The sequence below is a fragment of the Periophthalmus magnuspinnatus genome, chromosome 14 (assembly GCF_009829125.3).
Source record: "Periophthalmus magnuspinnatus isolate fPerMag1 chromosome 14, fPerMag1.2.pri, whole genome shotgun sequence".
In the NCBI taxonomy this organism is placed as follows: domain Eukaryota; kingdom Metazoa; phylum Chordata; class Actinopteri; order Gobiiformes; family Gobiidae; genus Periophthalmus; species Periophthalmus magnuspinnatus.
Window position 1 is genome coordinate 21,644,026 of NC_047139.1, and position 27,922 is coordinate 21,671,947.

The 27,922-nt window shown below is 39.3% G+C and overlaps 1 protein-coding gene across 4 annotated transcripts; it reads left to right on the forward strand.

The window, feature by feature from the left end:
* Positions 1 to 27,897, forward strand: mark4a (MAP/microtubule affinity-regulating kinase 4a). Of its 4 annotated transcripts, none has more exons than XM_055226478.1 (18): positions 1 to 613; positions 4,117 to 4,314; positions 5,137 to 5,190; positions 10,685 to 10,733; positions 11,571 to 11,636; positions 13,621 to 13,691; positions 13,779 to 13,835; positions 15,870 to 16,106; positions 18,963 to 19,082; positions 19,590 to 19,689; positions 19,844 to 19,953; positions 20,865 to 21,056; positions 21,731 to 21,949; positions 22,055 to 22,158; positions 22,736 to 23,017; positions 23,968 to 24,050; positions 24,520 to 24,564; positions 24,640 to 24,794. In XM_055226478.1, exons 1-18 carry the CDS (start codon positions 560 to 562, stop codon positions 24,702 to 24,704), a joined length of 2,106 nt encoding a protein of 701 aa, XP_055082453.1. In that variant the 5' UTR covers positions 1 to 559; the 3' UTR covers positions 24,705 to 24,794. The 4 variants fall into 4 exon arrangements, with proteins under 4 accessions (XP_055082453.1, XP_033834154.1, XP_055082452.1 ...); XM_033978263.2 differs by having other exon boundaries at positions 20,865 to 21,048; positions 21,738 to 21,949; XM_055226477.1 differs by lacking the exon at positions 23,968 to 24,050 and having other exon boundaries at positions 24,640 to 27,897.
* The last annotated feature ends 25 nt before the right edge of the window (positions 27,898 to 27,922 follow it).

Below are 27,922 nucleotides of genomic sequence, written 5' to 3' on the forward strand. Positions count from 1 at the left end.
CACCGACCGGGAATACCGATCTGTGAGCCACGGGCCTCCACCGCTGCACCGTGAGCCGTGTTTTGCTGCACGTTGCTGCCAAAAGTAGCGGCGTCGTGTGCGTGGCCTGTAGCTCGCGCGTCCTGTCGCTCAGTATTATGACAGTAGGAGCTGACACACATCCAGCCGGAGCCCTGTTTGTTTTGTATGGCGAAATGAGGCAGGGGGTGGAGAGTCGCCACAGAGACGCTGGGCTTCGGCCAAACATCTCTGCATTTTAGCGCTCCTCCATCTCTATCGGTGCTTGGCCTTTGCATTGCATTGCATCTGCTGCATCGCTGAACGGACGCCTTTTTGTACCGTGCATCCCTGGAAAATGCAACTCGTTTGAGGACACCCCCCACTCCGCTGATATTCATTGGTGCCATGACAGGCAGAGGACTCGGGCCGCTTCGAGAAGAGCCACATTGATCTGGGACGGTGGATGGTGTCCGTTGTGTGCGGGGGGAGCCTTTAAATATCAGCCGTGCGATTCCACCGTGATTCTCACTCAGGGAAACAAGGGAGAATAGAAAACAACATGTCTTCGCGATCTGCATTACCGTCTGGGAACGACAGGAGTACTGGAGACCATGTAAGTGCTGCCCAGTCTGTACAGCCTGCATCTGTGTGCATGCGATGTGAATTCATGCATCCACGATGCACAAAGCTCTCCTCTCGTGTCACTTCACAGGGCCATATTGTGCAGTTTGCCCCCTGTAGGTGTGCTGCGCTCATAGGCTGTTGGATGGATGCTGTGTGAATATGGGCTAACCTTGAGTGTGTGTGCGCGCACTGAAAGAGCTGATGGCAGGCAGGAATGAGCCCGTCCGCATATACTCCACGGATATGCGCAGGGAGTCTGAAAAGCAGCCTTATATTAAAAAGCTATGGAGAAATAGTGATGTCACATTATACTCCTCTGCTACCGCTTGTTTCTTGGCTGTGAAATGTGGGTGGGAACAGAGTGGACCCAGGGCCAAAATAAAGGCACAGACAGGTTGAGGTTGTTCGTTCGTTTGTGGCGAGAGGATTACTGCGTAAAATGATGTGCAGTCCGTCGCTGCGCAGCACAAAGCGCCCAGCCCCAGTCAGTGGGTGTCAGACAGCGCCATACATTTAGTGTCAAGCATTAGGGGCCTGTACTCACATGTACATGGGTTTATGAACTGGAAATCACACCACCATCTTTCTATATCCGCTGCCTTATGGGTTTACGGGCTCAAAATGGTGACATGTCTGATTGACGTAGCGTTATGCCTGCTCTGAACACTTCTGACTGGCAACACTCTCCCCCCATCTGTTTGTTAGCAGAGCTTTCTGCACAGAGGCACGGTTAAGCCAGCAGTAGATGTATGTGAAGTGTGTGTTAGGAGGTTCTGTGATTGATTATGAATGCAGATCTCGTTTATTTCCCTTTAAGTGATCTGATCCTATTGCACTGGCATTAGGCAACGATGGCAAATGCATTTAAAGGGCTCAACTGTTGGCACAGGTGAGACTGGTGGTTTTAGGAGAGGAGTAGGGGCCAAGGGTGGTTCTCCAAGGCAATGCAATGGAAGGAGGGAGTGTCCAAAGACTGAAGGTGGGGCCAGAGGGTGCATGCTTGGTTTGTGTGTGGCTGAGAGCGGGTGACACTGGGGTGGAGGGGTGGGGGTGGAAGTGTGATGTCTCCAGGCTCAGGACTAGCCAGGGACCACTGTGCGGGCATCTGCTCTAGTTTTTAGTAAACCTCCGTTCGATTCCCCATTGAGCATTGTGTTATAGCTCCATACGTGGGATTGTGTCAATGTTGTTCAGATCTGTCTTTTTTGCCTATAGCCACAAAGCTGCCAATGCAAAATCACATAGGTTAAAGGAACATTTTGTTTTCAGTATGAACAATGTATGTACAAGTGCAGCCTTGTATACATATTATCCACATTTAAAAAATCTTTGTCAGTTAAAATTCAAGGTATATAGTATATCTTTCTTTCTTTCTCCATCTCTTTTCTCTTGCCCTCTCACCCCATTCTCTCCCTCTCTCAATCCCTCACATTTCACCAAAAATATATTGAACACATTTTACAATATGCTGTACATTCTTTAAGCTTTTTCAGAAATAATACACTGCATGATCACATATTTTCTGCTAGATTTTTTTTTATGTTGACAAAACAAATTGGAAACAGTTTGCTTCAAAGTGTTCATCTTCCGGAGAGCAGCTGTTAACCCACAAATGAAGGACATGCATTCACATTAAATTCAACTTGACTGGTTTTACTAACATCTGCTGGGAATCTGGAGATGAGACATGTACCGGTATTACTCCACTTTTCCATACCAACATATACACAGGATTATTTTAAGCAGGTCAGATTTACTTTTTGTGGGTGCACAAGTATAGCTTATGATCTAACTTAAGAGATGACACCACATGGAGAGTCACGGTCTTTCCTTGGTTGAATGGCCCTTTGTTACTGGTCTGTCCCTGTCGCACAAAATCCTTATTACATGTTTGTGAATGCCAGATAGTGCTGTGTGAATCGTATCATGATCTCATTCTTGTGATGATAGGTTATTTTTTGTTTATTCATCATTTCTCTATTTGATGCAGCTGTTGGCTCAAAAAACAGACACTTTCTCCCACACACCCCATTTGTCAGTCCCTGTAAGGCTCTGAGTGAGTGACTGAAGGATTTAGCCAATCACAGTGAGGTGTGAACTCTCAAATGAAGAGGATATATTTAGTAACCTATTAAAGGGAATATAAAATACAAACTCCAAGAAAACTGCCCATCCCTAGTGTCAGATGGGAGGGTTAAAGGGCCCATATTACACTATTTTCTGATCTGTTATAATGTTGTTTCTTCATCAGAAACAGACCTGGAGTTGCGTTTTCTTTCATTCACACATGTTTAACACACAAACGCTGCATATTTAGGTTGAGTTCTTCTCTCAAACAGAAAACACTCTGTTCCCTCTCGTGATGTAATGTGGTAATACAGGAAGTGCTCCATAGCACTTCACTAGAATCATTTGGATGATGTCAGCCCTGGAATTGACTATCTCTACTGAATTAAAGGTAAAAGGTAGCTGTTATCATGAAAATGACTGCTTGATGACATCACAAGGTGGAACAGAGCATTTTGAGCTTTGGACATCTAGAAGGACTAATAATAAGGAGTTGGTCAAACATGTGTGAATGAAACAAAACAAAACTTTGGGTATTTTTTTTGAGGAGGTAGCAGCATCCTGGACTAAAAGCTTACAAGAACAAAGTTTGCCTATTATAGGGCCTTTAAGTTACATTATTATAATTTTGTCTAAATCCTTAGTATCTTTATTACTAATATTGTTATGTTGTTACTAGCTGGCTACCACAGTGAAATAATACGATTTTTGCATGAAAGCATTTAGCTCCTCATAGCAGTTAGTTTGAAGTGTGACCTCCCATCTCTATTTCTACTTCCATTTTCACAGTTACATGGAGATTTATCAAACTGCAGATTCACAAAAATGCTGCTAAAATGGAACACACAAGAGATTACACAACGTGGTGTGGAGATCCGTGGTCATCTCACCCCATCTCTCTGCTACCTCCTTCCCAGACCCATTCACTGTTTCTCTCATTTCTGTGTTTGTGCATTTGACAGATTAGACTACTCATTTCACTTAAACATACTTTATGTAATGTTTAAAATGTAACTAAACATTTAGCCTAGTATTTTTTTTTTTTTCCTTTTGATGAAGTTTGTAGTTTTACTTCCTGGTTGGACAGGGCAGCAGATGTAGTTTCATACCTACTACACTGTTAACAAGGGCCAGAACCTGTTATTTCACATTGGTTATGATTAGATTAATCAAAATAAATTACATCTTTATTTTCTTTAAACTGCCAAAAAGATGCCTTCCTTGCTTATAAACTGTCCCTGCGTTTTGGCTAGGGCTTTCTGTGTTGATGGCATAGGTAAAGTTATTCTGTTTTAGAAATCACTGCTACTTCTTGTATTTTTGTACTTTTCACACCTTACCACAGGTACTATCTAAACCAAGAGCTAATTATAAAACCATAAAACCCTTTCAGATGGTCTTTAACCCTCTTCACTTTATTTGCAGCATGTGTCTCTGGGGGCCAGTCGCTCGGATAAGTCCACGAGTCAGTCAAGCCGCTCACTGGGCGCTCGCTGCAGAAACTCCATCGCCTCCTGCTCCGACGAGCAGCCGCACATCGGCAACTACCGCCTGCTCAAGACCATCGGCAAGGGCAACTTCGCCAAGGTCAAACTGGCCCGCCACATCCTGACGGGCAGAGAGGTGAGACCCGGGTACTTAGGGTCAGGAGGGGATTAGGGTCAAGCCAACTCTGAGAGCATTAGGTCAACAAACTGACATACTGCAATGCTGCATGACACATCTAAAGATTACAGTATTGGATGGAAAATATACTTTCATCTGAATATTTTATAGTGTTTGCTGTAGGTTGTGCAATAATAGAACTGAATCATGATTGACTTTATCACAGATCACAGTTATTGGCTTTTCAATTGACAGCCAATACTGTTTTTTGAAGCCGAGTTTGAACTTTGGGAGAATAAATTGGATTTTTGAGTTGGAAGCATTCACTTGTTGTTTAAGATGAACCCTAACACTAAGTTGTTGTTTTAATACAACAACATTGCACACTATTGCATTTGGAGTCAATACAGTTCTGCTAGAACTTAGCAGAAAACCTGGAGTTCATTTTGTGTGGGCCATTCTAGTGCAACTCAATAACGATTAAACCCACTCATTTTGGCTTGTCTATCGTCTGCTGGAGTTTGCCATGACCCCACTCCACACTGACTCTTTGATTTGACTGGAAATGCATTTGCAGTCACTGTGGATTTATTAAGAGGAAAATGTGGACATCTGAAGGGAATCTTGGACAGAGATCAATTCCATCAGCACAAAATAGAGCCAAGTCTTATGTATATAGAACTCAGTAGTGTCGCATGCAGTAGTAGTCATAAATAAATAAATACTGTTCCAAACTATATAAATATAAAATTATATAAAATCTAAAAGAAAAAATACACATTTAAGAAAATATGACATAATTATGAGAAAATGGCCATAACATTATCTTGTCTTTTGCAGGTTGCAATAAAAATCATTGACAAAACTCAGTTGAATCCAACCAGCTTACAGAAGGTGAGTAATTTTTCTGCATAGACATGTTTGTACACTAGCATCATGTTGTCAGTCTGTAAATGTACCTCAATCGCAAATAAAGAAGCATTTTTGAAGACATTCAGGCTGTGCTCAGCTGGGCTGTGCTGGTGAGGGGCAGGGCCAGGGAGCAGTGAGAAGGAGAGGGGGGTCAGTTTGGCAGGTGCTAGAAACTAGACTGGAGACTGTGCTCTGGAGATGTGCTATCCTTTGTCTCTTAGTTGTTTTCAAGGATCAAAATCTCCAAACTCTAGCAACAATTCTTTCCTTTTTCAGTAGATTTGGACTAACAGTAATTTATTTTCAGCCAATATAGGTATACGATATTTGTCTCACTGATGAGGTCGATTACAGATATTTTAAAATCTGTAGCAAGGCCCACAAATTGATCGCCTGAGATCCACCATACACACTTCTTCAATACTTAACAAAGATATGAGTCTGGTCACCGGTGAATTTCCTTGTTTTTTTCAAGTGGGCTTGACTGACAGATGGATTAGCCAATCGGGGACATCTGGTCCATCTGGAAAAAATAAAGGAAAAAAAAAGAAAAGCATTGTCTGTTACTCTGATGTGAAATAAATTTGATTTTATTTGTAAATCCATAGGTGACCAATTAGATCCTTCATTTCACTTTAGTCACTGAAAAAAAGGATTTGGACAATCACGTTTGACTGGGCTTGAGACACAACAGAGGACATGGGGACCAGACTCAATCTATTTGTATAAAAATATAGAGAGATATCGGTCTGGATTTACCAGGCAAACAAATGAAAGCAAACAGTATTTTTAAATATTGTTCTGATTCTTATCTCGCTTCATAAAAATGTATCACTGATCACCTTAATATGAAGAGTTCAATAGTAAAACCAGATATCTCTGTTTTGAAAAATTGCCATCATGTTACCATCTTTAGATTAACAATGACAATAATGTATAGTGGATTTTATCAAGAAGCGATTGAATAGTATAGTAGTAATAGTAATAGTAAAGCCAAATATCCTTTACTGCTAAGAGTAAACTATGAGCCTCTGATAACTTTTTCAAATGGCATATACCTGTTTTTGCAAATGAACTCATATATTCCATTTGTATTTTCAGTTAGATGCTTTATGTGTTATGTTGTCTAAGGCGTTAGCAGTGTGTTCAATCCCTTGTCTCTGTAGACGTCAGGAGCATGGATCAGGAGGTTTGCAGACACAACATGGTTCACTTAAAAGCATTCAGATCCCATGCTCAGATTTAAGTATATGTTATCACCAAAGCACATTTTTGCTGCTTGTCTTGAGCTGTTGGACCACACACTCAACTCATTTTCCAATAGACACTGAAAACAGCCACGTTTAGTTTAGTCTAGTCTTCATTTGATGGGACAATATACAGAGACATTAAGCTGATAGAAAATAAATGTTTCACAGTATATTAAAGCTAAAAAGCTATTACCTGGCTTTGACTTGTGCATCCCATGTTTCTATATAAACTTTATATACACCCCACACAGCCTGCTAGAGCTGCTTTGCTTGTGGGCAAGAAAAGAACATATTATAGGACTCAAGCCATGTGAGGGATGATTCATCAAAGTATTCATTTTTTTCTTAAAGGAACTGCTTGATTTAATTATTTTACATTACTACACTGCACAAAATCAAGCCTATAACTTATTTTTTGCTGATCTGAAGGACTACGAGAGTAAGATTTCAATGTTTTAAATAGCGTTTTTCTCAATTTAGCCTCAAATTACAAAACTGAATTGTAATGGCCTTGAACTGTGGGTCTTTCTACAAAAATGCAGTTTTGAAAATGATTGAGGAAAAATGCTAGCAGTGGCCTTGATGTGTAAAAACACTGTTCATTTTTTATTTCTATGTTTACTGTAGGCCTTTAGTTAAACCTTCATGTTAGAGCTGCGTTAATCAAAATCACAATTTAAATAGATGGAATTAGCAAATCGCAAAGGCCACAGTTTTTGAAGTACCATAATTTCCTCCACAAACAAAAATATCTTACTCTGTATAAAACTGCTAACCCTGTAGTAAAGATCGATATGGTATTTTTCATGGCCGATGCCGATACCGAATATTTGTAGCTATCTCTTGTATTGTAGTGTTAAAATAAATCTTTGTTGTTTTTTTTTTTAGGAAGCAGATAGTAGTAATTAAGATCTGTAAAAACAATTTCTGAAATTATTCTTGTGTGTGTTTGTCAGTTTATATTTCACTCGTTTTTGCCAATTCTTCTGGAAGGTTTTGAACAGAATTTTATTATTAAAACAGAAATCTAATCAAAATGCTTGACAGAAAAATTACAAGTAGATATTTTTCCCATATCATTCAGCCATTCTACATGTAATACCGGCCACATAGTATTAGAAGAGTAGCCTTGTGTAGTACCTCGTGGTAAGATAATCCAGACATATGGACAGGACCTGCTGCTGAGAGAGACAATGGTGGTACATTTGGGACATTTAGATATGATGAGAAGGGAGCTGGATCGACCCCTGATTGGAGAGAATATTCTACAATTGGCCAGTGATGATAGCTTCTTTACATACCCGTGGGCTACAGAAAATCCTCCATACTGAAGACATGAAAGAGCTCATATTAGCATAATCTGGTTGGTTATGTGCATAGAATGGTGAAAAAAACGTCTGGAGATGTACCGTACAGGAAGAAGGAAGTGATATTACAATACAAATGTTTAATGCACTATTTGAATGTAGATAAATTAGGACCATTGCCATAGCGATTGACCATTTAATGCCAAATATTGTAGCCAAAAATGTTTACCTGATGTTTAGTGCTTGTTGCTTAATTGTACTATGTATTTGCACTATAGCACAGTGGGCAGAGTCATACATTTGGCTTTTATATGCAATATTTTAATAACTTTTTCCCATTAAAAAGATTTCATATTTAGTTATAAATTGTCAATCGCTATGGCAATATATATGGCAAATTCTGAAACCCATGGATGCGGAGATTAAGGTCAGACATGCTGCTGGAGGAGGACTGTTTTATGTTATGACCATTCAGAGTACTTAAGAAGAAAACCGGATGTGATCAATCTGCATGACTACATATCCCAAGATTCCTTTCTGGAACAGCTGGAGAAAGCCGGGAAAAAGAGGCCCGAGTCTTAATACCTGGGTCGCTATGGCAACAGTGACGTGGGGGGCACTAGACAGCTAGAGGAATTGAATGAAGGAGGAGGCAATGGTGGAAATGGGGAGCGAGGGGGAGGATTGAGAAGAGAAAAATCGTATCGCACCATCTTTTTTTCGTCTTCCAATTGGGATCTGAACACACAGAGGAGGGTCAGTGTTTTTTTCTGGCTGCATTGGGCTTTTGTTAAAGGACTGCGCAGCTCCGTATGTGAACATATTAAGAGCGAATGCAGATTAATCCCCTCTCCACTTCGACAAACACATATCACATGCTGCCAAGTGCTTACACGCTCCTCACACTCTTAAGCATTGATGCGTGGGCTATTTGTTGTCTTTTAAAATGTTTTAATCAAGCCCAGTTTGTCAGTCGATGACACCTTTTGCAGCCACAGAAAGTGAGATTTCAGTATATCTGTGTATATATAAATAGTTACATGGTTTAAAGTGGGTGTATGTGGACAGACTGTTTTATTAGAAGGACGTCAAAATATACTAGGGTTAGGACTAGGGCGTAATACAAATGTTTTTAAGTACCATAAATTCCTCCACAAACAACAAAATGTCCTTTTATTCTGCATAAAAAGTCATCTGTACAAAATGTGATTCTCAGTTCATGTTTCAGTCAGTTCTTCTGGACAGTTTAAAATGTGACCTGTGAACAGAATCCTAATATTAAAACATACATTTCAAATTTAATCACAGTCATAACGCTTGTCAGAAATAGTAGTAGGGTTGTGAAAAGTATCAATACTAATCTAGCATTAAAACTAGATACTCGTTTGAAGTCTTAATACTGAAAAAACTGAAAATTGAAAATCACATAAACAAGACAGTGGCTCAGCTGATAAAGTGTTTGCCCACTGATCTGAAGGTTGGTGGCTTGAATCCCGCACCCACTGATAAATGCTGTCACTGTGTCCTTCGGAAAGTCGTATACAAAAATGTGACTATAAACAAGATAAAGTAGAATGGATTTAATGTGCATCAGAACTATCATAAGACTCCCTGGTAATATTAAAGTACTTTTTATACCAGATGAAAATTACTATCTATTGCCTAAAGAAACACTGTCACTGTGGCACCAAAATCAGCATTGGGTCTTTTCCTTACTATCAAAATTCAATGTGAAATTTTTGTATCTTGACTAGTGGTGGAAGTACTCAATACTGTTACTTAAATAAAAGTACAGACATCAGAACAAAAAAAAATAAAAATCAGTAGTTAAAAGTAGTAGTAAAAAGTATTTTGTGCAGGTTTTGAGATCTAATAAAGCTTCAACTGTTGTGATTTTGATAAAGATTTGTGCTGAATTTTGTTCAACAGAAACCACTAAATCAATTGTTTTTATTTGTATATTTTTGTTTACTCAGATTATGAACATGATAAAAACAAACCTTGAGACCTTTCAGCAAGTCTCAGACAATAGAAAAAAAAAAGTTTCACTTTTCACTGTAAAAGTATTGTATTGCAAAGCACAGATACTTAAAATGTTTACTTAAGTACAGTCCACCACCATGTAGGATTATTTTCTCTCAGTTTGAGTGATTTTATTTTGAGTGTATGAGCAAAAATATCTCATGCCTCATATGAACAGTAACTTTTAAATTGCAGAAAATTAAAGACATGTCCCCCATAAGGCACAATTTTCACTGTACATATATTAACACAAAGAACTTTATTCAGTTGTTTAGAGTGTGAACACCAATAGAGGCTCTTTATAAACATTCAGTATCTTTACTTATAGACCATACATACATATTGCTCATTGATCTCTATGCACATCATAAAAGTATATGTGAAGGTAACCCATAAAAAAAACATCATAATTACACTCTAGCCATAATGCATATTTCAAATGCTGCACTTACCTACTGTCTATGTGCTGCTCTCCACTACAAACTTTCATGTAGAGGTCAGAGGTATATCAAAAATACAGTTGTTCTAAATGGTCACATTTTTATATAGAGCTTTTTCACCTTCAAGTCACTCAAAACGCTTTACATCAAGGAACCACTCACCCATTCACACACACATTCATACACCAATTTACACAGACATCGGGGGTGAGGTGGGTTAAGTGTCTTGCACAGTGACACAACAATAGCATTCATCTGTGGGAGCTGGATCAGAAGATCTGACCACTCTACCAATGATGTTTATGTCGAGAGCGGGATTCCAATCACCAACCTTCAGATCAGTGGGCAAAGGCTCTACCAACTGAGCTGCTGTCGTCTCGTATTTTTTGTAGTACACGAACGCACCACAAATAATGTTACCTCACATCCTTGAATGACATTGTTTTTGTCTTTGCAGCTCTTTCGGGAGGTCCGAATAATGAAAGGTTTAAATCACCCAAACATAGGTAAGCTATAGACTACTACAAGAGAAAATGTCCATTCTGTTTGTGCCGTGAAGCATATGACTGAGTGTATGGCTGGGTATTTAGCACACTGCGAGGACTAAAATCTGTATACACACCAGGGCTTCATATAAAAACATCACAAAAGCTTCACATAATGCTAAAGTATCAATATTGACACACTGACTGATACAATATTTGAAACATCAAGGTTCTCCAATTGCCAGTAAAGTTGTATAATGAAATGAAGGAATCTGTGTTTTAAAATTAAAAAGGTAGATATTTGCATTAGTTTCTCATGGTTTTAAATAATCAAAGTAATCTGGTTTTATCAATCTTTGGTTCTTTTTATGACTAGTTTATTAATATTTAAATTTTATAACAGAAATTACCGAGTCCTTTAAGGCGTCAAATATCAGTTTAGGTTTAGGTTAGGTAAGTAATGACTATAGTTAAGGTTAGGATCAGTCTCCAGGAAATGAATATAAGCCAATGTAATGTCCCCAAGAAGCATATAAACCCAACATTTATGTATGTGTGTGTATGCCATAATTTTGTTCATGTGTTCAAGTGTGACCAGACAGATATAATGCTCTGAATAGGCTTTAGAGCAGCCATTGACCACAGCAGCGCACTCATCTTGGGCTTCGTATAGAGGTCACAGGGTTGGATTTTCTAAAGCTGAAATGTCATATGGATCAAAGATTTCTCATAGCATTAGCTGCAGGTTTCTTTGTATTAAGACTAAGCAGACAGCTGTGTTATTATTTACTACGTACTTACTCTGATTATCTGTTTATATACACAGTAATGTTAATCTAATTCTCTTTTGGCCTACAGTGCAGTTGTTTGAGGTGATCGAGACGGATAAGACCCTTTACCTTGTCATGGAGTACGCTAGCGGAGGTAGGTGCATGAACAGGTCCAGTCAAATGTGAAGAGGGGGAATTATGCAATAGGTTACATGCTAGACCTGGTACAAGATTCATTCAAGTGTATTTTCTGCTTATGTATAAGGTAGGCTTGTCAAAATATCATAAAACAGATTCTAATCGATACTAAAATTAGTGTCGAAACTAGATACTCATTTGAAGAAGTATCAGGACTAAAAAATTCACTTTTACAGGACAGAAATGAACCTTTTCTGAATAGCTTAAGAATGATCTTCAGCTGTTTCAGAGCTATGTATAAAAGCACATAGACTAGTACGGACTGAGGGATTACACAGATATAAGGCCACGTGGGAATATAAAAGAAAGTACTATGATTTAATGTTGAAAATATAGTATAAATAGAATAGTATACATAGTATCGAAATCGAGCTTGAAATTTTAATATCGTGACCAATATTGTAACACAAGTACAGAGGGATGGCTGTGTTTTTTTTTTTTTCATGGTATCTTTACAATCCTGCCAATATATGGACCAATTTTGGTCATTTTCCTCATCTCTTCTTGATCTACATGAGAAAAATATAATGACTAAATTATTGCTACTGGCATTATTTTTCACTCACAGACGGTATATATAAATGGACAGAGCTAACCTGCTAGCTGCTGTGTTCCAGATAGGAAGTGATCATGGGCGCATTTCCAGCTCAATCGATTCTGGGTCCAATTCACTTTCTATTAAAAAACTGTCACCCCTCTGTGTGCCTGCTGCTGGTTTATCAGGCTTGTCATTTTAGTCTTAAATGTTCATATTGACCCGCTCTACATGATCCTGTTATTTCTATTTCTCTATTATATCCGTAAATCAAGCGCCTTCTTTCCTTGAGGTCGCTCCCGGCAGCATTAGTAACAAGTTTGAGTCAACCTGTTTATCAAGCCTCCTAAGTGCTTGCTAAATTCTTGCTAAACCAGAGGCGTGGGCGGGAAGGGGCGTTACCTTCTACAGCCTCGTGCCAGATTGGCTCTTTGGTTGCTATGATACTCGCGGTATGATACTTGGCTCCAAATTCATCCCTATAACTGCTAGCCTCGATGAACTTCATTTGACCAGAGCTGAACGCTATGGGTGACGTCACACTCCCTCAGTCCACTTCCTTGTACAGTGTATACATATGACTGATGTATGTAGTAATATAATTTAAACAATGTATCTCTGTGTAGTTTATATTACTTCCATATTATGATGTTTTGCCATCAGTGCTGTTTTAATGTATTGAGCCTTTACTGAAAATGCTGCTAATGCTGTTTCAAATGTAGCATCAGTTTAAAATGAAGTGCGTATCGTCCGCTGCAGTTTTTTGACGTTTGCTGTACTACTAACTACAAACCAGACTACAAACTTTTCATAGTGTTATCTTGATTGTTATAATGAGTAAGGGACATTGGTCACTGTAAATAGCTGCGTCTTTGTGTCAGACCGCAAACCATGCATCCTGCAGATAAACTGGACAGCAGATCCTCAGTATAGCAGGCTTAGTACTCTGCACTATCCATGCTAGTGTAGTCACAATACAAAAATGACAAACTCAATTCTGATACAATGGAATACACTTGATAATTAAAACAAAACACTCTGACACACTGATTTTCAACTTCAAATAGTAATACTTTCTATCATATTCCCATGTGGCCTTATATGTGTGTAATCCCTCAGTCGTCCAGAAGGTTCCATAGTGGTCCATGGGTGTACACTAGTCTATGTGTCTTGTACTTGTTCTGATACAGCACTTCATTCTAAAGCTATTCAGGAAAGGTTCATTTCTGCCCCATGAATGTGACTTTTTCAGTATCAATACCTGCTCAAATGAGTCTCTAGTTTCAATACTAGTTTTAGTATCATGTAGTATCTAATTTTTAATTCTTTTGACAACCTTAATCAATACTGTAAACAAAATGACCATGTTTGGACTTTCTTTATATTTGTATATTTTTCTCATTAGGTGAAGTGTTTGACTACCTCGTGTCTCATGGGAGGATGAAGGAGGTTGAAGCCCGAGCTAAATTTCGTCAGGTAATGGGTCAAAAGACTTTTTAATGTACGATATTAATTGCCAATGCCACTGCTTTAATCTGTGTTTATTTTTCCTTCTGTTGACAGATTGTTTCAGCCGTCCACTACTGCCACACTAAGAACATTGTGCACAGAGACCTGAAGGTAAAAAAATTCTCAATACTTGGGTCGGTTTCAAAAGTGCGGGATTAAGGCTAGCCCAAGACTTGCAAATATCCTTTCCTAACAGATTAGTCACTATTTACTAAACTGGAAGTTGCTAATCTCAGACTAGTCTTAATCTGGGAATATGAAGGGCCCTGTGTGGTGATAATGAGAGGGATTCTTGAATGCAGACTGAGGATGCACAATATATCGCAAATGTATTGATATCGTAATTATACAATTTCTCAAAACTAAATATATCTTAACACCTAGGTTCTCCAAATGACAGAAATGTGCTGTTTTAAAAAAAATTGAATGTTTTTATTAATTCTTCTTCTTGTTAATGGTGCTTTCGCTGATTTTTATTGTCTTAAAAACAAGAAAAAACAAACTACTTCTACTACTTCAAAGATCCAAAGATATTACAAACTTACCTTACACATTCTGAGCAGCCTTATTATTCACTGTGATGAGTTTCACAACTCTGAGAGACCAGATCGGAGTTTTGCATGGTAATGATAGCAATCACTAGCATGCGAGCCATGCACTTCCTGATTATGGGACAATAAAATACTTATTTTGACCTCAAGACCTGCTTATACAATATTTATGTACGAAGGCAACACATTTTTGCTCAAATACATAAAAAAACTATTGGGAATGATTGAAATGATTGTGTCAAAAAGTAAATTAAAATTATTTTGATATTGAAAGACTAAACATACAACAGATTGTTATGTTTTGTTATCGTTTCAAATATTATGTGGCCTTAATGTAGACCTGGCTTCTGTTCAGTTGCATTATAACATGGCTACACTGACATATATACAGTATGAGTCATGTCCAGTATCTCTGTTGGACGACTCAAGCTCCTCCTCTCTCCCCATCTGTCTCTTTGTTTTTCCCTTGACCACAATTCCCGCTCTTGTCTTGTGTGCTCCTACTTTCCCTCATGTCTGTGTCTCTTCCCCCACTCAACTATTTCACCCCTCCCTTACACCCCAATGTCCTGTTTTCAGTACACAACAACTGCCCCACTCCCCCCCTCCCTGTGACCAGATTTGCCAAGTATGCTTCTTTATATTGACTTTGGGTTGCATTTTTTGGGATTGCTCAATATTTTAACTTGTCCGGTGCCGACACACAAAGGTTTCTTATTTTTGTTATTTTATTTATTTGTAAAGGGACAGCACATATTAATGAACATTAAAAAATATGTAAATATTATAGCCAATGTTGCTAATTTCTTCAGTCCCCGAGCAGGTTGAGCAGGTGACACACTCACTAAACACACAACACACTCACTATACATACAACACACTCATTAAACACACAACACACTCACTATACATACAACACACTCACTAAACACACAACACACTCACTATACATACAACACACAACACACTCACTATACATACAACACACTCACTAAACACACAACACACTCACTATACATACACATACACATGTAGAACAGTTCATTTGAAGTTAGAAGTTAAAAGTTAAACCATCAAAAATTAAATTTGAACTTAAAAGGAACTTTAACTTCAATTTTTCACTTGACATGTAATGTGTTTCTGGAGTACTTTGACAAACAGGTGAATATGCAAATGTGGAGTATGTTACCTGAACCCTGCCCCATCCCTTTTATTTTTTTTTAAATTTTTACATTTGTAATTTTTTGTTTATTTATTTATATTTATTTATTTATGTATTATATGTCATCTTCTTTATGTAATTACTTTGTATATTTATATAATAATAATAATAATAATAATAATAATAATAATAATAATAATAATAATAATAATAATAATAGTAATAATAGTAATAATAGTAATAATAATAATAATAATGACATATTTTACTGTACCTATAAAAAAAGTCAAACCATCAACTTTTAAATAGAATGCGATTACATTGTAAACATAACACTAGGATGCTTAACATCTCAGAAATGCAGAGGTCTAAATTACAGGCCCAACTCTCCCTGTGCCTGTCTGCTCACTATATACTGTTTGTATGACTCAGGCAGAGAACCTTCTGCTGGACGCCGACTCCAACATAAAGATCGCAGACTTTGGCTTTAGTAACGAGTTCACACTGGGCAATAAACTGGACACGTTCTGCGGCTCACCCCCCTACGCCGCCCCGGAGCTGTTCCAGGGAAAGAAGTACGACGGGCCAGAGGTGGACGTGTGGAGTCTGGGGGTCATTCTGTACACACTGGTCAGCGGGTCTCTGCCCTTCGATGGACAGAATCTGAAAGTAAGTGTGTTTGACCGGGGACTAAGTCTGCCACAATAAGCTCAGTGCAGGCAGGAAAGTGTGTTATCTTCAACAGTCAGTTGGCTCATCTGTCGCTAATATGGAACTCGGCTCCAAATTTGCCCCATAACCACTAGCCTCGATGAGCTTCATTTGACTGGAGCCGAACACTATGGGTTATGTCACGTTCACTTCTTTATATATAGTCTGTGGTAGTAACTATCGTAACTACCAGTGACAGTGGTGAGCAGATGGAGGAGTGGTTTGGCACTTGGGTTTAAAATTAGTGAGTACTTTTCAGTAATTATAGCGTCAATGTGCATTTCCTGTTGACCCCTTTACTTACCCTGTCTGTGCTGCCTCTCACACTACTCTTTAGTACCTTGTCCTGACTTGTCCTGGTTCCTCAATGGAGTCAACAACGCTTTTTACATTTGTGCCACTCTTATTGTAAATCATAACCATAGATTTTACAAAATGATCCATGGGTTTCAGAATGATGGCAAATTAGATCCGTTGCCATAGAATCCGAATGGTGGAGGTTCAAAATGCACTTTCAACATAAACATTGGTTGAGAACCACTGACCCACAGGTTGGTGGTGCGATTCCAACTCCCTCAGATTAATGCCTTCGTGGTGTACTTGGGCAAGACACTTAACCCCCCCTCGCTCTCCAGTTCTGCATACACTCATGTATGAATGGGTGAGAATGAGTAAGTGGTTCCTTGATGTAAAGTGCTTTGAGTGCCTTGAAGGTAGAAAAGTGCTATATAAAAATGTCATCATTTACCATAGCAATTAACGATATTAAAACAATCTTGTCTTATGAATGACGAAATTAATAGACTGCTAGAAGTGAATAAGCACTAGTCAGTGCCTATATGACCATTTTGCTGTTATGGGATTTTTTATGTTTTTCTTCAATAGAATTGGTTTGTCATTGTCAGGTAAAAAACAATGAAATACAGTTTAGCAATTCCCTGATCAAGCTACAATAGAAAACATTTATTAATGGGGTGAAATGAGTGATTGCTTTGACAGTTTGTAAATAACAGATCATACGCATACTAACTAAACTAAACTGCTACATAAATTCATATTATTATCTTTGGCCAGGACGTTTCCAGTTTCTGACAGACAGAAAACATCAAATGTTCAGAAATGCCAAATGTTACATAGATATAGACATTGCTTGATTAACTTGTAAACCACAATTTACAATGTGTTCTTACTTTTTTATTTTTTGGGTGGAGTGGTGGTGGAGGTTGGGGGTGTCTAGTAGTAGTTTAGTCTAGTTGTAGATTTTTGGCACGGGGAGCTTGTTGACTTTGTAGATTGGCTCTCTTATTCAATTAAAAAACTCCGTCTTTTGTGAATCCTATTTTGAAAGCAGCATGCCTGTCTTTCGTGTACACTATTTCACAAGAGCAGCTAAAAATAACTAAGAATAGTATGTTTTCTCCAAAATTCAGCAGATGGCTTTAAATGCTCCCCTAGGGTTTTACCAGAGGGGGAAGACGAATGTGTGTTTAACCTCCATTTCATTTGACTGCTGCACACTGTACCATGAAATATTCAACGTCCTTGTTTAAAACTGTGCTTCAGTCAAGTCAAAGTAAATTTTTTATGCAATACTTGAATTTAATTTGAATATTTGAATCCAAACAGCAAAAACATTGTTAAAGATGTGAGTCAGCATGTGTGGAGGGTATTAACATTTAAATATATCCTTATTTCTACAGCAAGCATTCGTTTGTTCTGTATCTACACAGTCAAAATGAGATGGTGTGAGCTATATAAACTTATATACTAATTTTTATCTTTCAAACAGAAATAAATATTTTACTATTATTATTATAGTTTTAATTATAGACAATATACTCAATATAATAGAAATTTGCAAATCTCCAAAACAACAATTGTGATATTATATTTTTGCTACATCTCCCACCCCTGTGCAGAAGGTTTAATTTTAGTTACTCTATTTTTACTTTTACATTTACAAATTGTATTCACCTTATGCCAGAAGTTGCCGTGGGCATCCCCATCGTCATTTGGCTTGTATTGTTTTGCATTGGGCTGCCGATCTTGACAACAAATAAGTTCTATACGGACTACAAAACTTTATTTTAATAGATTTTTTTTTTTCAGACCAAGATTTAGTTTGTATTCATACCTAATGGGTTCAACTAGCGATCTTTCTCCGATTGGTCATGTGATGTTGCTGTGGTGTGTCCAGTCAGCTGATTTAATCAAGTTTTGATGTTGTCTTCTTATGGTGGAGGCAGGACAACAGCCCCATCTGCAGCCCAACTTCTTCAGCACAGTATCCCAGGTATGGCGTAGAAAAGCCCCCTTGTCCCGGTTTAAAGTCCCATGGGCATGTTTCCGTATTTCGATTGCCTTCTTAATCTGGCGCAGGGGGCTTTTTTACTCTCACACACCTGGGATACTGTCCTGAAGAAGTTAGACTGCAGATGGCGCTGTTATCCTGCCTCTAGGAAGACAGCGCCAAAATCTGTTTAAATCAGCTGTCCAGACATGTCACAGTAACATCACGTGACCACTCTCAGGAAGGGCGCTAGTGAGCAGTCAAAACTGTTAGGTAGGAAAACAAACTCTACAAATCTTTTAAAATAAATTGATGGAAGACCAGATGACCCTCATTGGATTAAAGATGACATCACTCTTTTGTTTTTCTACTCTACATTACTCTATATTATATTGTAATGTAATGTGTGTGAGCTACTGCGTACAATTGATTTTCAGTGGATCATTAAGTTTATTTAAGTGCAAGTGTAAGTTTAAAACCAGCTAATAATATTTAGTCATAACAAACATATTTCTGATGTTCAGGAGCTGAGGGAGCGTGTGCTGAGGGGGAAGTACCGTGTGCCCTTCTACATGTCCACAGACTGTGAGGGGATCCTGCGCAGGTTCCTGGTCCTCAACCCAACCAAACGCTGCACACTGGAGGTAAGACTGCCCAGTGCTTTAAAGATGCACTAAAAAACAACTGGGCTTCACCGATCATAACACCTAATTCATTTTTGATTGATTTATTTTTTCCCCCATTTACAATGACTATATCTTTTTTTCTCACTTACAGATTACTAGTACTAGCATACAATTGCACTATGGAACTTTTCTGGTGAACGCTCTGTCATTTTTTTCAATTTCACGTGTTTTTATAGCTATATCTTGAAAAACATGCATTCTTCCCATGAGCGGGGTAGCCTCTCCATAGATATGGCCTGGGACTTTGCTTGGTGGTGTTACTTGTTTGTCTCCCTGTAGATAGTCAGATTTTTATTTTATTTTTTTTTTTGCTTTCCTAGCAAACCAATAACATTTTGATGTAGATAAGCAGATGGCAGACCGTACCCTCTACCTGAAAAGTTACATAGTGCATCTTTAAAGAGGAATAAATACATTACAGTAGAAATATATAACCCCAGCAACGTGTGTGTTTGTGTTAAACAGCAAGTCATGAAAGACAAGTGGATAAACTGTGGGTATGAGGGCGAGGAGCTTAAGCCACATATAGAGCCTGTGGAAGACTACAGTGACCCAGCACGTATTGGTGAGATATTTAATTATTACTTATACTTGGTTATGCCATTGACAAGTGTTTTTCATATATGTTATTCTTCCGTTTATTGTTATGTTAAGAGTAAGTGCATCAGCTCTAGATAGAAACCAGTGTCCAGATGAATTCTTTTGTTTTTGGTTTTCAGAGGTGATGGTTGGGATGGGCTTCACTCCAGAGGAAATCAAAGACTCTCTTCTAAATAAGAAATACAATGAGGTGACCGCCACCTACCTTCTGCTGGGTCGAAAAGGGGAGGTAAGGTTTAGTCTTTTACCACTATTCAAGAAGATGTGACTGTATGTGAATGTAAAAACTCATAAATGAGCATATAGACTCTAGAGGAAAATGGAAAACTATAGGCAGTACATCATCATTATGAAAAGTTAGTTGTGTTAAGACCATTAAGAGCATTGTAGACATGAAATTCCAATGCATTTTGTTATTCTACATAGTAAAAGTCAAAGTTAAATCTGTCAACTGGACAAAAAGTTGTGAAGACGTTTCGCTGCTCATCTAAGCCGCCTAATAAGACTGAATGTAGATTAATTTAGGCTGAAACTGTAAACAATAGCTGTTTACAGTTTCACTGTAGTTAGCTCCTCCTTGCAGATAGATATAAGACAGTGTCCTCCAGCAATCTAACCAGAACTGAACAAGTGGCTTGGATGAGCAGCGAAATGTCTTCACTCCTACAATTTTTTTGTCCAGTTGACAGATTTAACTTTGGCTTTTACTATGGATCATACCTGGACAACTGAGGGATTACACAGACATTATTCTACATAAAAAACACACATTTGGCAAATTTTTTTAGCCTTTTTGGGCTCTGCATGCATCAGAACCCATCCTATTGTAGATCCTGTATCAGAACATATATTACACGTACATGGCATTACCCAGCCCAAATGACTGCTAATGCATTTATATGTATAATCAATGGCCTGTTCCTGCCTTTCTTTGATTTAATTTTATTTTAAACAAATCCCTGCATGCTATTCACAGCCTTTTTACAGAGTTGGTGACTGTCACAATCTATTCTATTTTTTTACATGATATAATTATATTAAATACAAATTACCAAACATAAAATGAAAAACAATGCATACCTTTTACATTTTAGTGCTGCTGACGTCACATTTGGCACATGACCTGTTTTTTGTGTTTAGGATGGTGAGGCCCGCAGTGCCAGTAGCTTGTCCCTGGCGCGGGTACGACCCAGCCCCATCACCAACGGAACCAACAAGCACTCCTCTGCGACGGGCTCCTCCTCCTCCTCCACCTCCTCCTCCCACAGCAAGACGCAGCGCAGCGCCTCCACCTATCACAGGCAGCGAAGGCACAGTGACTTCTGTAAGTATCTATTCTCACATGAAGGACCCGAGGGCAGCAATTACACATGCACTGATAAAGCTCAATACGTCACCTTGTGTACATTAGTTATTCATGTTGGGGTGGTTTTTAACAGTGCTGTTGGGAGCATTTTAGACTGTGTTTAAAGCATGCAAGCATGCATGTATTCTTAACCTGTATATAACTTTGTGAAGGTGGCATACAAAACATTCTCTATGGAAATAGATAAGATTTATGCCATACTGTGGAATATTATAGCTATTTCTATGGAAACAAGCAGGAGGAGACCCTCCTCCAGGCCAAGTAAGAGTCAGGTTTGTGGAGATGCAAGCCCGCTCACAGTAAGGATGCATGTTTTTTCTAAATGTTTCAGTGCAATAAAAAAACATGCTTTTATTTTGGCCTATTTTTGCCTAAAAAGTTATGTATTGGGGGCACATTGCATTTAGCACAATGCAATATCATGCTGCAGAAGTGTGGTCTGTACATATCAGTGTTGTTCATAAAGAAATAAACTGAGGGGTTGATGATGTTTTTATTACTACCATTTTATTATTATTAGTGGTCTTGGTTTTTGCACACATTAAACAGAAAGCTTTTTGTCACTGTTCCTGGCTGACTCGTTTTTCACAGACTGTACCTTATATTCGACTTTGCCTTTCTTTGCCCTGTTGTCCTCCACAACAAAGGCGGGCCGTCCATGCCGGTCATGCACCCAAAGAGGAGCCCGACCAGCACGGGCGAGCGGGAGCTGAGGGAGGGGCGCATGCCCTCACGTAAAGCCAGCTGCAGCGTCATGGGCAGCCACAGCCTCCCCCCCTCCAGCCCAATGGTCAGCAGTGCCAACAACCCCAACAAATCTGAGATCCCTGACCGCCGCAAAGACATGACTGCCACAACGGTCTGTACAACATACAGACCGTTATATAATATATAATATATAATACGTATATAGATAAAACAAATACTATTCTTAAGGTGACCAATCTGTTTTTTGTCTGAACAGAATAACATCCCAGGAAGCGCCATGACACGCAGAAATACATATGTGTGCACAGATCGCTCAGGTGCTGACCGCCACTCACTTCTGCAGAATGGAAAAGACAACAGGTAAACAGCACATACGCTCGTCAGATACATTTTATGGGTCAGATTAAATTCATGGCTTTCAAGTGACATCTTGCCGAGATGTTAATGATCTTTTGTTGGAACCTGTACATGATATTACTAAGGCAAAGCTTTCCAGGAGACTGTCAAAACAACCAACTTTGGATCCAATTTTAATATACGACATTGGGCATGTTACATTTAGATGTTTTCCTTTATAGTTGGAACAGTACAGCAGGGAAATACTGGAAACAGAACTCAAACTCATGCATATGCACTGCTGTGCTACCTTTTGAGCCAAAAACTTCACACAAGCACAATGAACTTTCATAACATTACCGTGTATTTTGTATATTGGGACCATTTTACACCTTGCCTCGGGAAGCTAACTGTATAACTAATATTGTCACATTTATATTATTGTGCATTAATTAACCATGTCTCAATAAATGAATAAAATAAAGCATAGCAAGGGGTAGACTTGGGTGAGGTTTATGCTTGAAACCATGGGTGAGGTTTATGCTTAAAAAGTTACCAAAACATCATAATTGCTTGTATCTGAAACTAAAATGTCCCTCAGCTCCTTGGGCCACCGTATGACTCAGGCGTCTCCCTCCACGCTGAGCATCTCTGGAGCAGGAGCGGCTTCGTCTTCTTCGTCGGAGCGTTGCCGTTTGACCCGAGGCTCCACCATCCGCTCTACCTTTCACGGGGGTCAGCTGAGGGACCGCGGCGCTCCCGTTTACTCGGCTCCGCCCACATCTCCCACTCTGTCCCACCACGAGCCCAGCCCCCTGCCGCACGCACGCACCAGGGCCACGTCCAACCTCTTCACCAAACTGACCTCCAAACTCACTCGCAGGTTGGTTCACTTTCTGATATGTCAGTGTTCAAATTTATCATGTCAGGATACTACAATTTCAAACTTAATTCAGTACGGCTTCATGCACGATACCACAGTGTCTTACAGTCTCTAATTTTTTTAGCTTGTAATTTTCAAACACAAAATAATAGTACTTTCTTTATGCCCATGTGGTTTTATACTAGTTTTGATTTTTCCAGCCTCATTAGTTCCTCAAATGACTATCTTATTTAAGTCTCAATCTGATTTTCTTTTTTCTTTCACTTTTGACAACCCTAGTTCAAAGCATCACACGCAAACCTGCCTCTGAGCTCCATACTAAAACATGTTTATCTTCACAAAATGTATAGAATTAGTGATGTCAGAGCATTGTAACAAGAACATTTAACATTCAAAGTTTGTAAATGAAATCACCAACAGGTATAGAACAGTAAACTTGATAATATCGCTTGTTGTATTCATTGTACATTTTGTATAATGTAATGCATATTTTTGTCGTAATGCAGTGAGTTCTTGGGTCTAGTCATCAATAGAAAAGAGCGGGTTCATCATTTGTGAATTTACCTTTAGGATATTTCAACGGAAAGTACAGCGTCATATTCTATATCCTGAAAACCAACAGTATAGCAAGTTAATACAGCAGTGATGTAGCGGCTGTACCATTTGAAATGTAGCTATGGACTGGTGCCGATCAGACCATATTCCTGTCTCTGGCCTTTTGGCTAGTCCCTGTCCAGCTCTGGATTAGCCTGTGCTCCTCTCTCTTTGCAGTCATCATAATCACATGTGTCTAATCTTATCAAACCTCAGCTTTATCCCTGCCAATCAGCTCCTGTCACTTCCTCCTGTCTTAGTTGCTCTACCCCTCCCCCAGCAGCCCCTCCGACATGTACTCTTCATTCCCCCCTCTTTATCTTAATCTGTTCTGCTTTCCACTGTCATGGCACCAGGGTCAACCTTGACCCCTCCAAGCGCCAGGGCTCAAACAAATCAGTCTCGGGTTGTACCCTCCCACAAGGATCAAAAACAGTTAGTAAGTTCCCATGTCTCTTGCTTTTTTCTCGTCTGCCCGTTCTGCCCCGCCTGTGCCACAAACTCATAAACAGCAAAATCACACTATTCTTTATGATCTGCACGACCTGTTTATGGTTTTATTTTAAGCATGAGCACATTTAAGAAATTGTTTTTGTTGTTTTTAAGTGTTTTGTATCTATTTGCCACCTTTTATGAGATTATTTTTGTATTTTATTTGTAGATTCATTTAAAGATGAGATTTTACCTTCTATATGTGAATTCTTCATAGCAATGCTTTTGATTTTGCATGGATTTAAAGGTGATTTGTGATTCTGTGTTTACAGTCTCTCACACAGGGCACAGTCCACATCATGTGCTTGTGTTGGTCCACTGTTCAAGTTCTAATGCAGAATGTGTTGTGACGTTGCATTGGTCAAATCTCATTGTGTAGAGTGGATTACCTCTTATGCTGCTTGTTTGTCCCGCAGGGTCACAAATGAATCTGAGGGAATCAGGAGATTTGCGGTCACAAGGTCAGTGCCATTAGACTACTGACGCACACTCTAAAGCTCTGTATGTTTATTCAACACTTCCTGTTCCTCTTCTAGTTGCCATCTACCTGGGTATCAAAAAGCGGCCGAGCCCAGGGCCGTCGGACGTGGCTGGGATCTGAGAGGAGGCGGGCGGCGGGACCCTGCGGAGGTGGTACTGGCTCTGCGGGAGGCAGCTGTGGGCTGTGGCTGCCAGGTCCACCATGCCGGCCCCTTTCTGCTCTCATGCACCCACGGTGTGGCGGGGGGCCGTGTGGCCTTTGAGGCTGAGGTGTGCCATCTTTCCACGAGCGGCTCAGAGACTTCTAATGGGGTGCGCTACACACGACTTTGGGGGGCACCGTTAGCTTTTCGGGACATTGCCACTCAAATCTCTAAGGACCTTGAACTCTGAGGGTGCATTAGTGTGTGAGAGTGTGTGTTTTGTGTGAGCAGGTGCTTGTGTACTTGTGTGTGTGCTAAAGAGGGCTGGGCAGTAGCAACTACTGAAGAAAAATATCCGAGAAGGGGCGAGGGGCTGGACCCAGGACAAAGACTTCTCCTTCTGTCTCTTTCATGCTGACGTCCCATCTCCTGTACACACGCACACACAGACACACCTGACTGTGTATTCTCAGACTGAGGCAACCCCTCCATCAACAGCCCCTCCAGCGATGTACCACTGGACCTGCGTCAGAGGGAGTTTAGTTTGAATATTTTTTATTGCTACTCTAGCCATAATAACTCTTTATTTTGTTATTTATTGACCGGATCATAGTTTTACATGAGTGTCACCTTCACCAGAGGAATATCATCTCGAATACTGGACGCCACTGACCAGCCAGTCTCCCTTTTTAAGAAATTTTATGTCACTTTTGCATAATACCCCCTCCCCCTTTCCTGTTTTGACAAATACTAAGTGATTATCTGCTGACTTTTATCATTGTGAAAAACAGTCTTATAAGTGACAATAGAGGCTTATGATGGCTGCATTTAATTAGGATCAGTGGGAGCAGGGTTGACAGACCAACGGGAAAACACCACCAGACGGACTTCAGATTGAAAAGCCAATGAAAAGCAGATGCTGAATTTAACTAGCCAATACACGTATTGTGCAGTCAATAATATAGTTTACTGTAACTTCAAACTTTGCAACCTGCTACCATGTTTGCTGGGGAGCTTTGTATCTGGAGTTACGATGCTAAAAAATGAAAGCCATTGGCACATTTCAGCTAATCTATTGGTTTTAATATTGTTAACTTATAAAGTGCTTGTTAAAATATTGTAGCAGCACACAAAATGGCTTTTATGACAATTCCACATCTACTCTCTTGGCTCAAACATGTCTGTCAACACTGTCTTCACTTTAAAATCAAGTGTGGACAGATCCCAGTTGTTAGGTTACCTTTGACTATTGTAATAATGGACATACTCATGTGCAATGCAATTATTTATTCCTATTGAGTGCCATGTGATCTCGCCTCAGGCCTCTTCTCAGTTTATTGATGGCAAGCACCAAAAGCGGATAAGCCAAGTTGCAACACCTCTCAGATAACACACTCCTGTTTCAACACTAGCGCACACAGTTTCTTGTTCTTCTTGTGGCCCTGTCCCATATACCGCTCCGTCTATTATTGATGACTATGGGCTGTAGGAGTGTGGGGAGTGGACTGGCATAGTATGGACGTTGTTTCTTTACTTGTTTGTCCAGTTGCCTTTAAAGTGAACTACCCCCAGCGCCTTAAAAAGAGGCCGAAAAAAAGTGAGAGTCTACAAATGTCCCTCCCTATTTTTAGTGAATAATGTACTGTGATATTTACGTAGGCTACAGAGGTCATGTTGTTTGGCTGCTGAGTTACTGTTAATACTATCTCTTAGTTGTGGCTTTGCTCCTTGTCATAAACTGTCCCGACATTTGCCAGGGAGCTTTGGTGTCCATCACGTCGTAGGCCTATGTATCACTGACTTTTTCTATCGTCACAACCTTGAGCATTGGGACTTCCTATGCTCTTTGAGGCCGTGCTTTTGTTTGGCAGGGAAAATCATTCATCCATTGCTCACATACGTTGTACAACCATCTGTGGCATCTCGACTGGCACAGCTGGTGTTTGTCGTTTTTTTTGGCCCCATCAAGAAAATATGGGCAGAAAAGTGTCTGTCCATGTCCTCTCCTTGGACGTTTTTCATTGTGGTGTATATTAGCATTAGGTAATATAGACCTCAATGCACTTTGCTTTGACTTGAATCAGCTCCTTCCAGTGTACCTGTATAGGTAATACCGAGAACTAGCCACTGGAGGGCGCCAATGTCTTAAATGTGAAACACTACAATTTGTGGATATTTGCACAGGTACTTTATTTATTTTTTAGAATAATATCATTAAAACAGGATTTATATCAGTCAATTGATGGCTGTATATAAAATATATAAATATAGTATATATATTAGAGCTCAAGGTTTATTTATAGCTAGAGCAAGGGAAGTAATTCTAGTTTAAAGCAGTCTCTGTCAGTGACAATGGGCAACAAATCAACCTGCAATCCTGCATGACTTCAGAGTTTGAGGTTTTAAAAAAGACGCACATCTAGGATTGGAAGCTTTGTGAATTGCACAAACGTTTAGAGACATGAATTATTACTGTCAAACTGGTGCAGGTTTGAGCGCCACACCCTTCTCCTATTCAATAACTAAACAAAAATGAGGGCTGGATACAAGTTGGTAAATGTACTTCATCTCAATTGTAAGTGGAAAGATTGTTTGTTCATTATATGGGTTTTAAAGTATTGAGGGACAGTATGTCATAAATACACTTGAATTTAAATATCTCTCTAAATGTCTCAAGAGAACCGCAGATTCTGGGTTCCTGTTAAGCCATAAAAATATTACTGGGCTGTCTCCTGTTCATCAACTGAGTGAAAAGCATTGAAGTCTGTTACAAGATACATAAACTAGTAGAACAATCTATTCTTAGTACAATATGGAAGATCTACTGTGAACTATTGTGGAGTTGCAATGACTGAGGACTTGTATATGACTTGATGTACAGCTGCTTGGGAGACAGAGTGTTACTGGTCTGGCTGCTTTCGGGTACAGTATTATGACCCAGTGGGCTCAGTATTTAACATGCATTGTCATTTTGAATCTGTTTTTGAAAGAGGTTTATGTTATATGCAAAAAGACTGAAGAACACTGACAGTTTGACCTGTATGAGTAATTTTACACTGTTGTACTGTTCAATTCCTCCCCTCAAAAACAAACTTTAAACCGATATCGAGTGGTTGTGGTAAATGCGGGAAGTTTGGAGCTGAAGTTGAATAAAACTCACTGATGTTGGCAGCTCTTTGTTATCCTCGTCTCATGA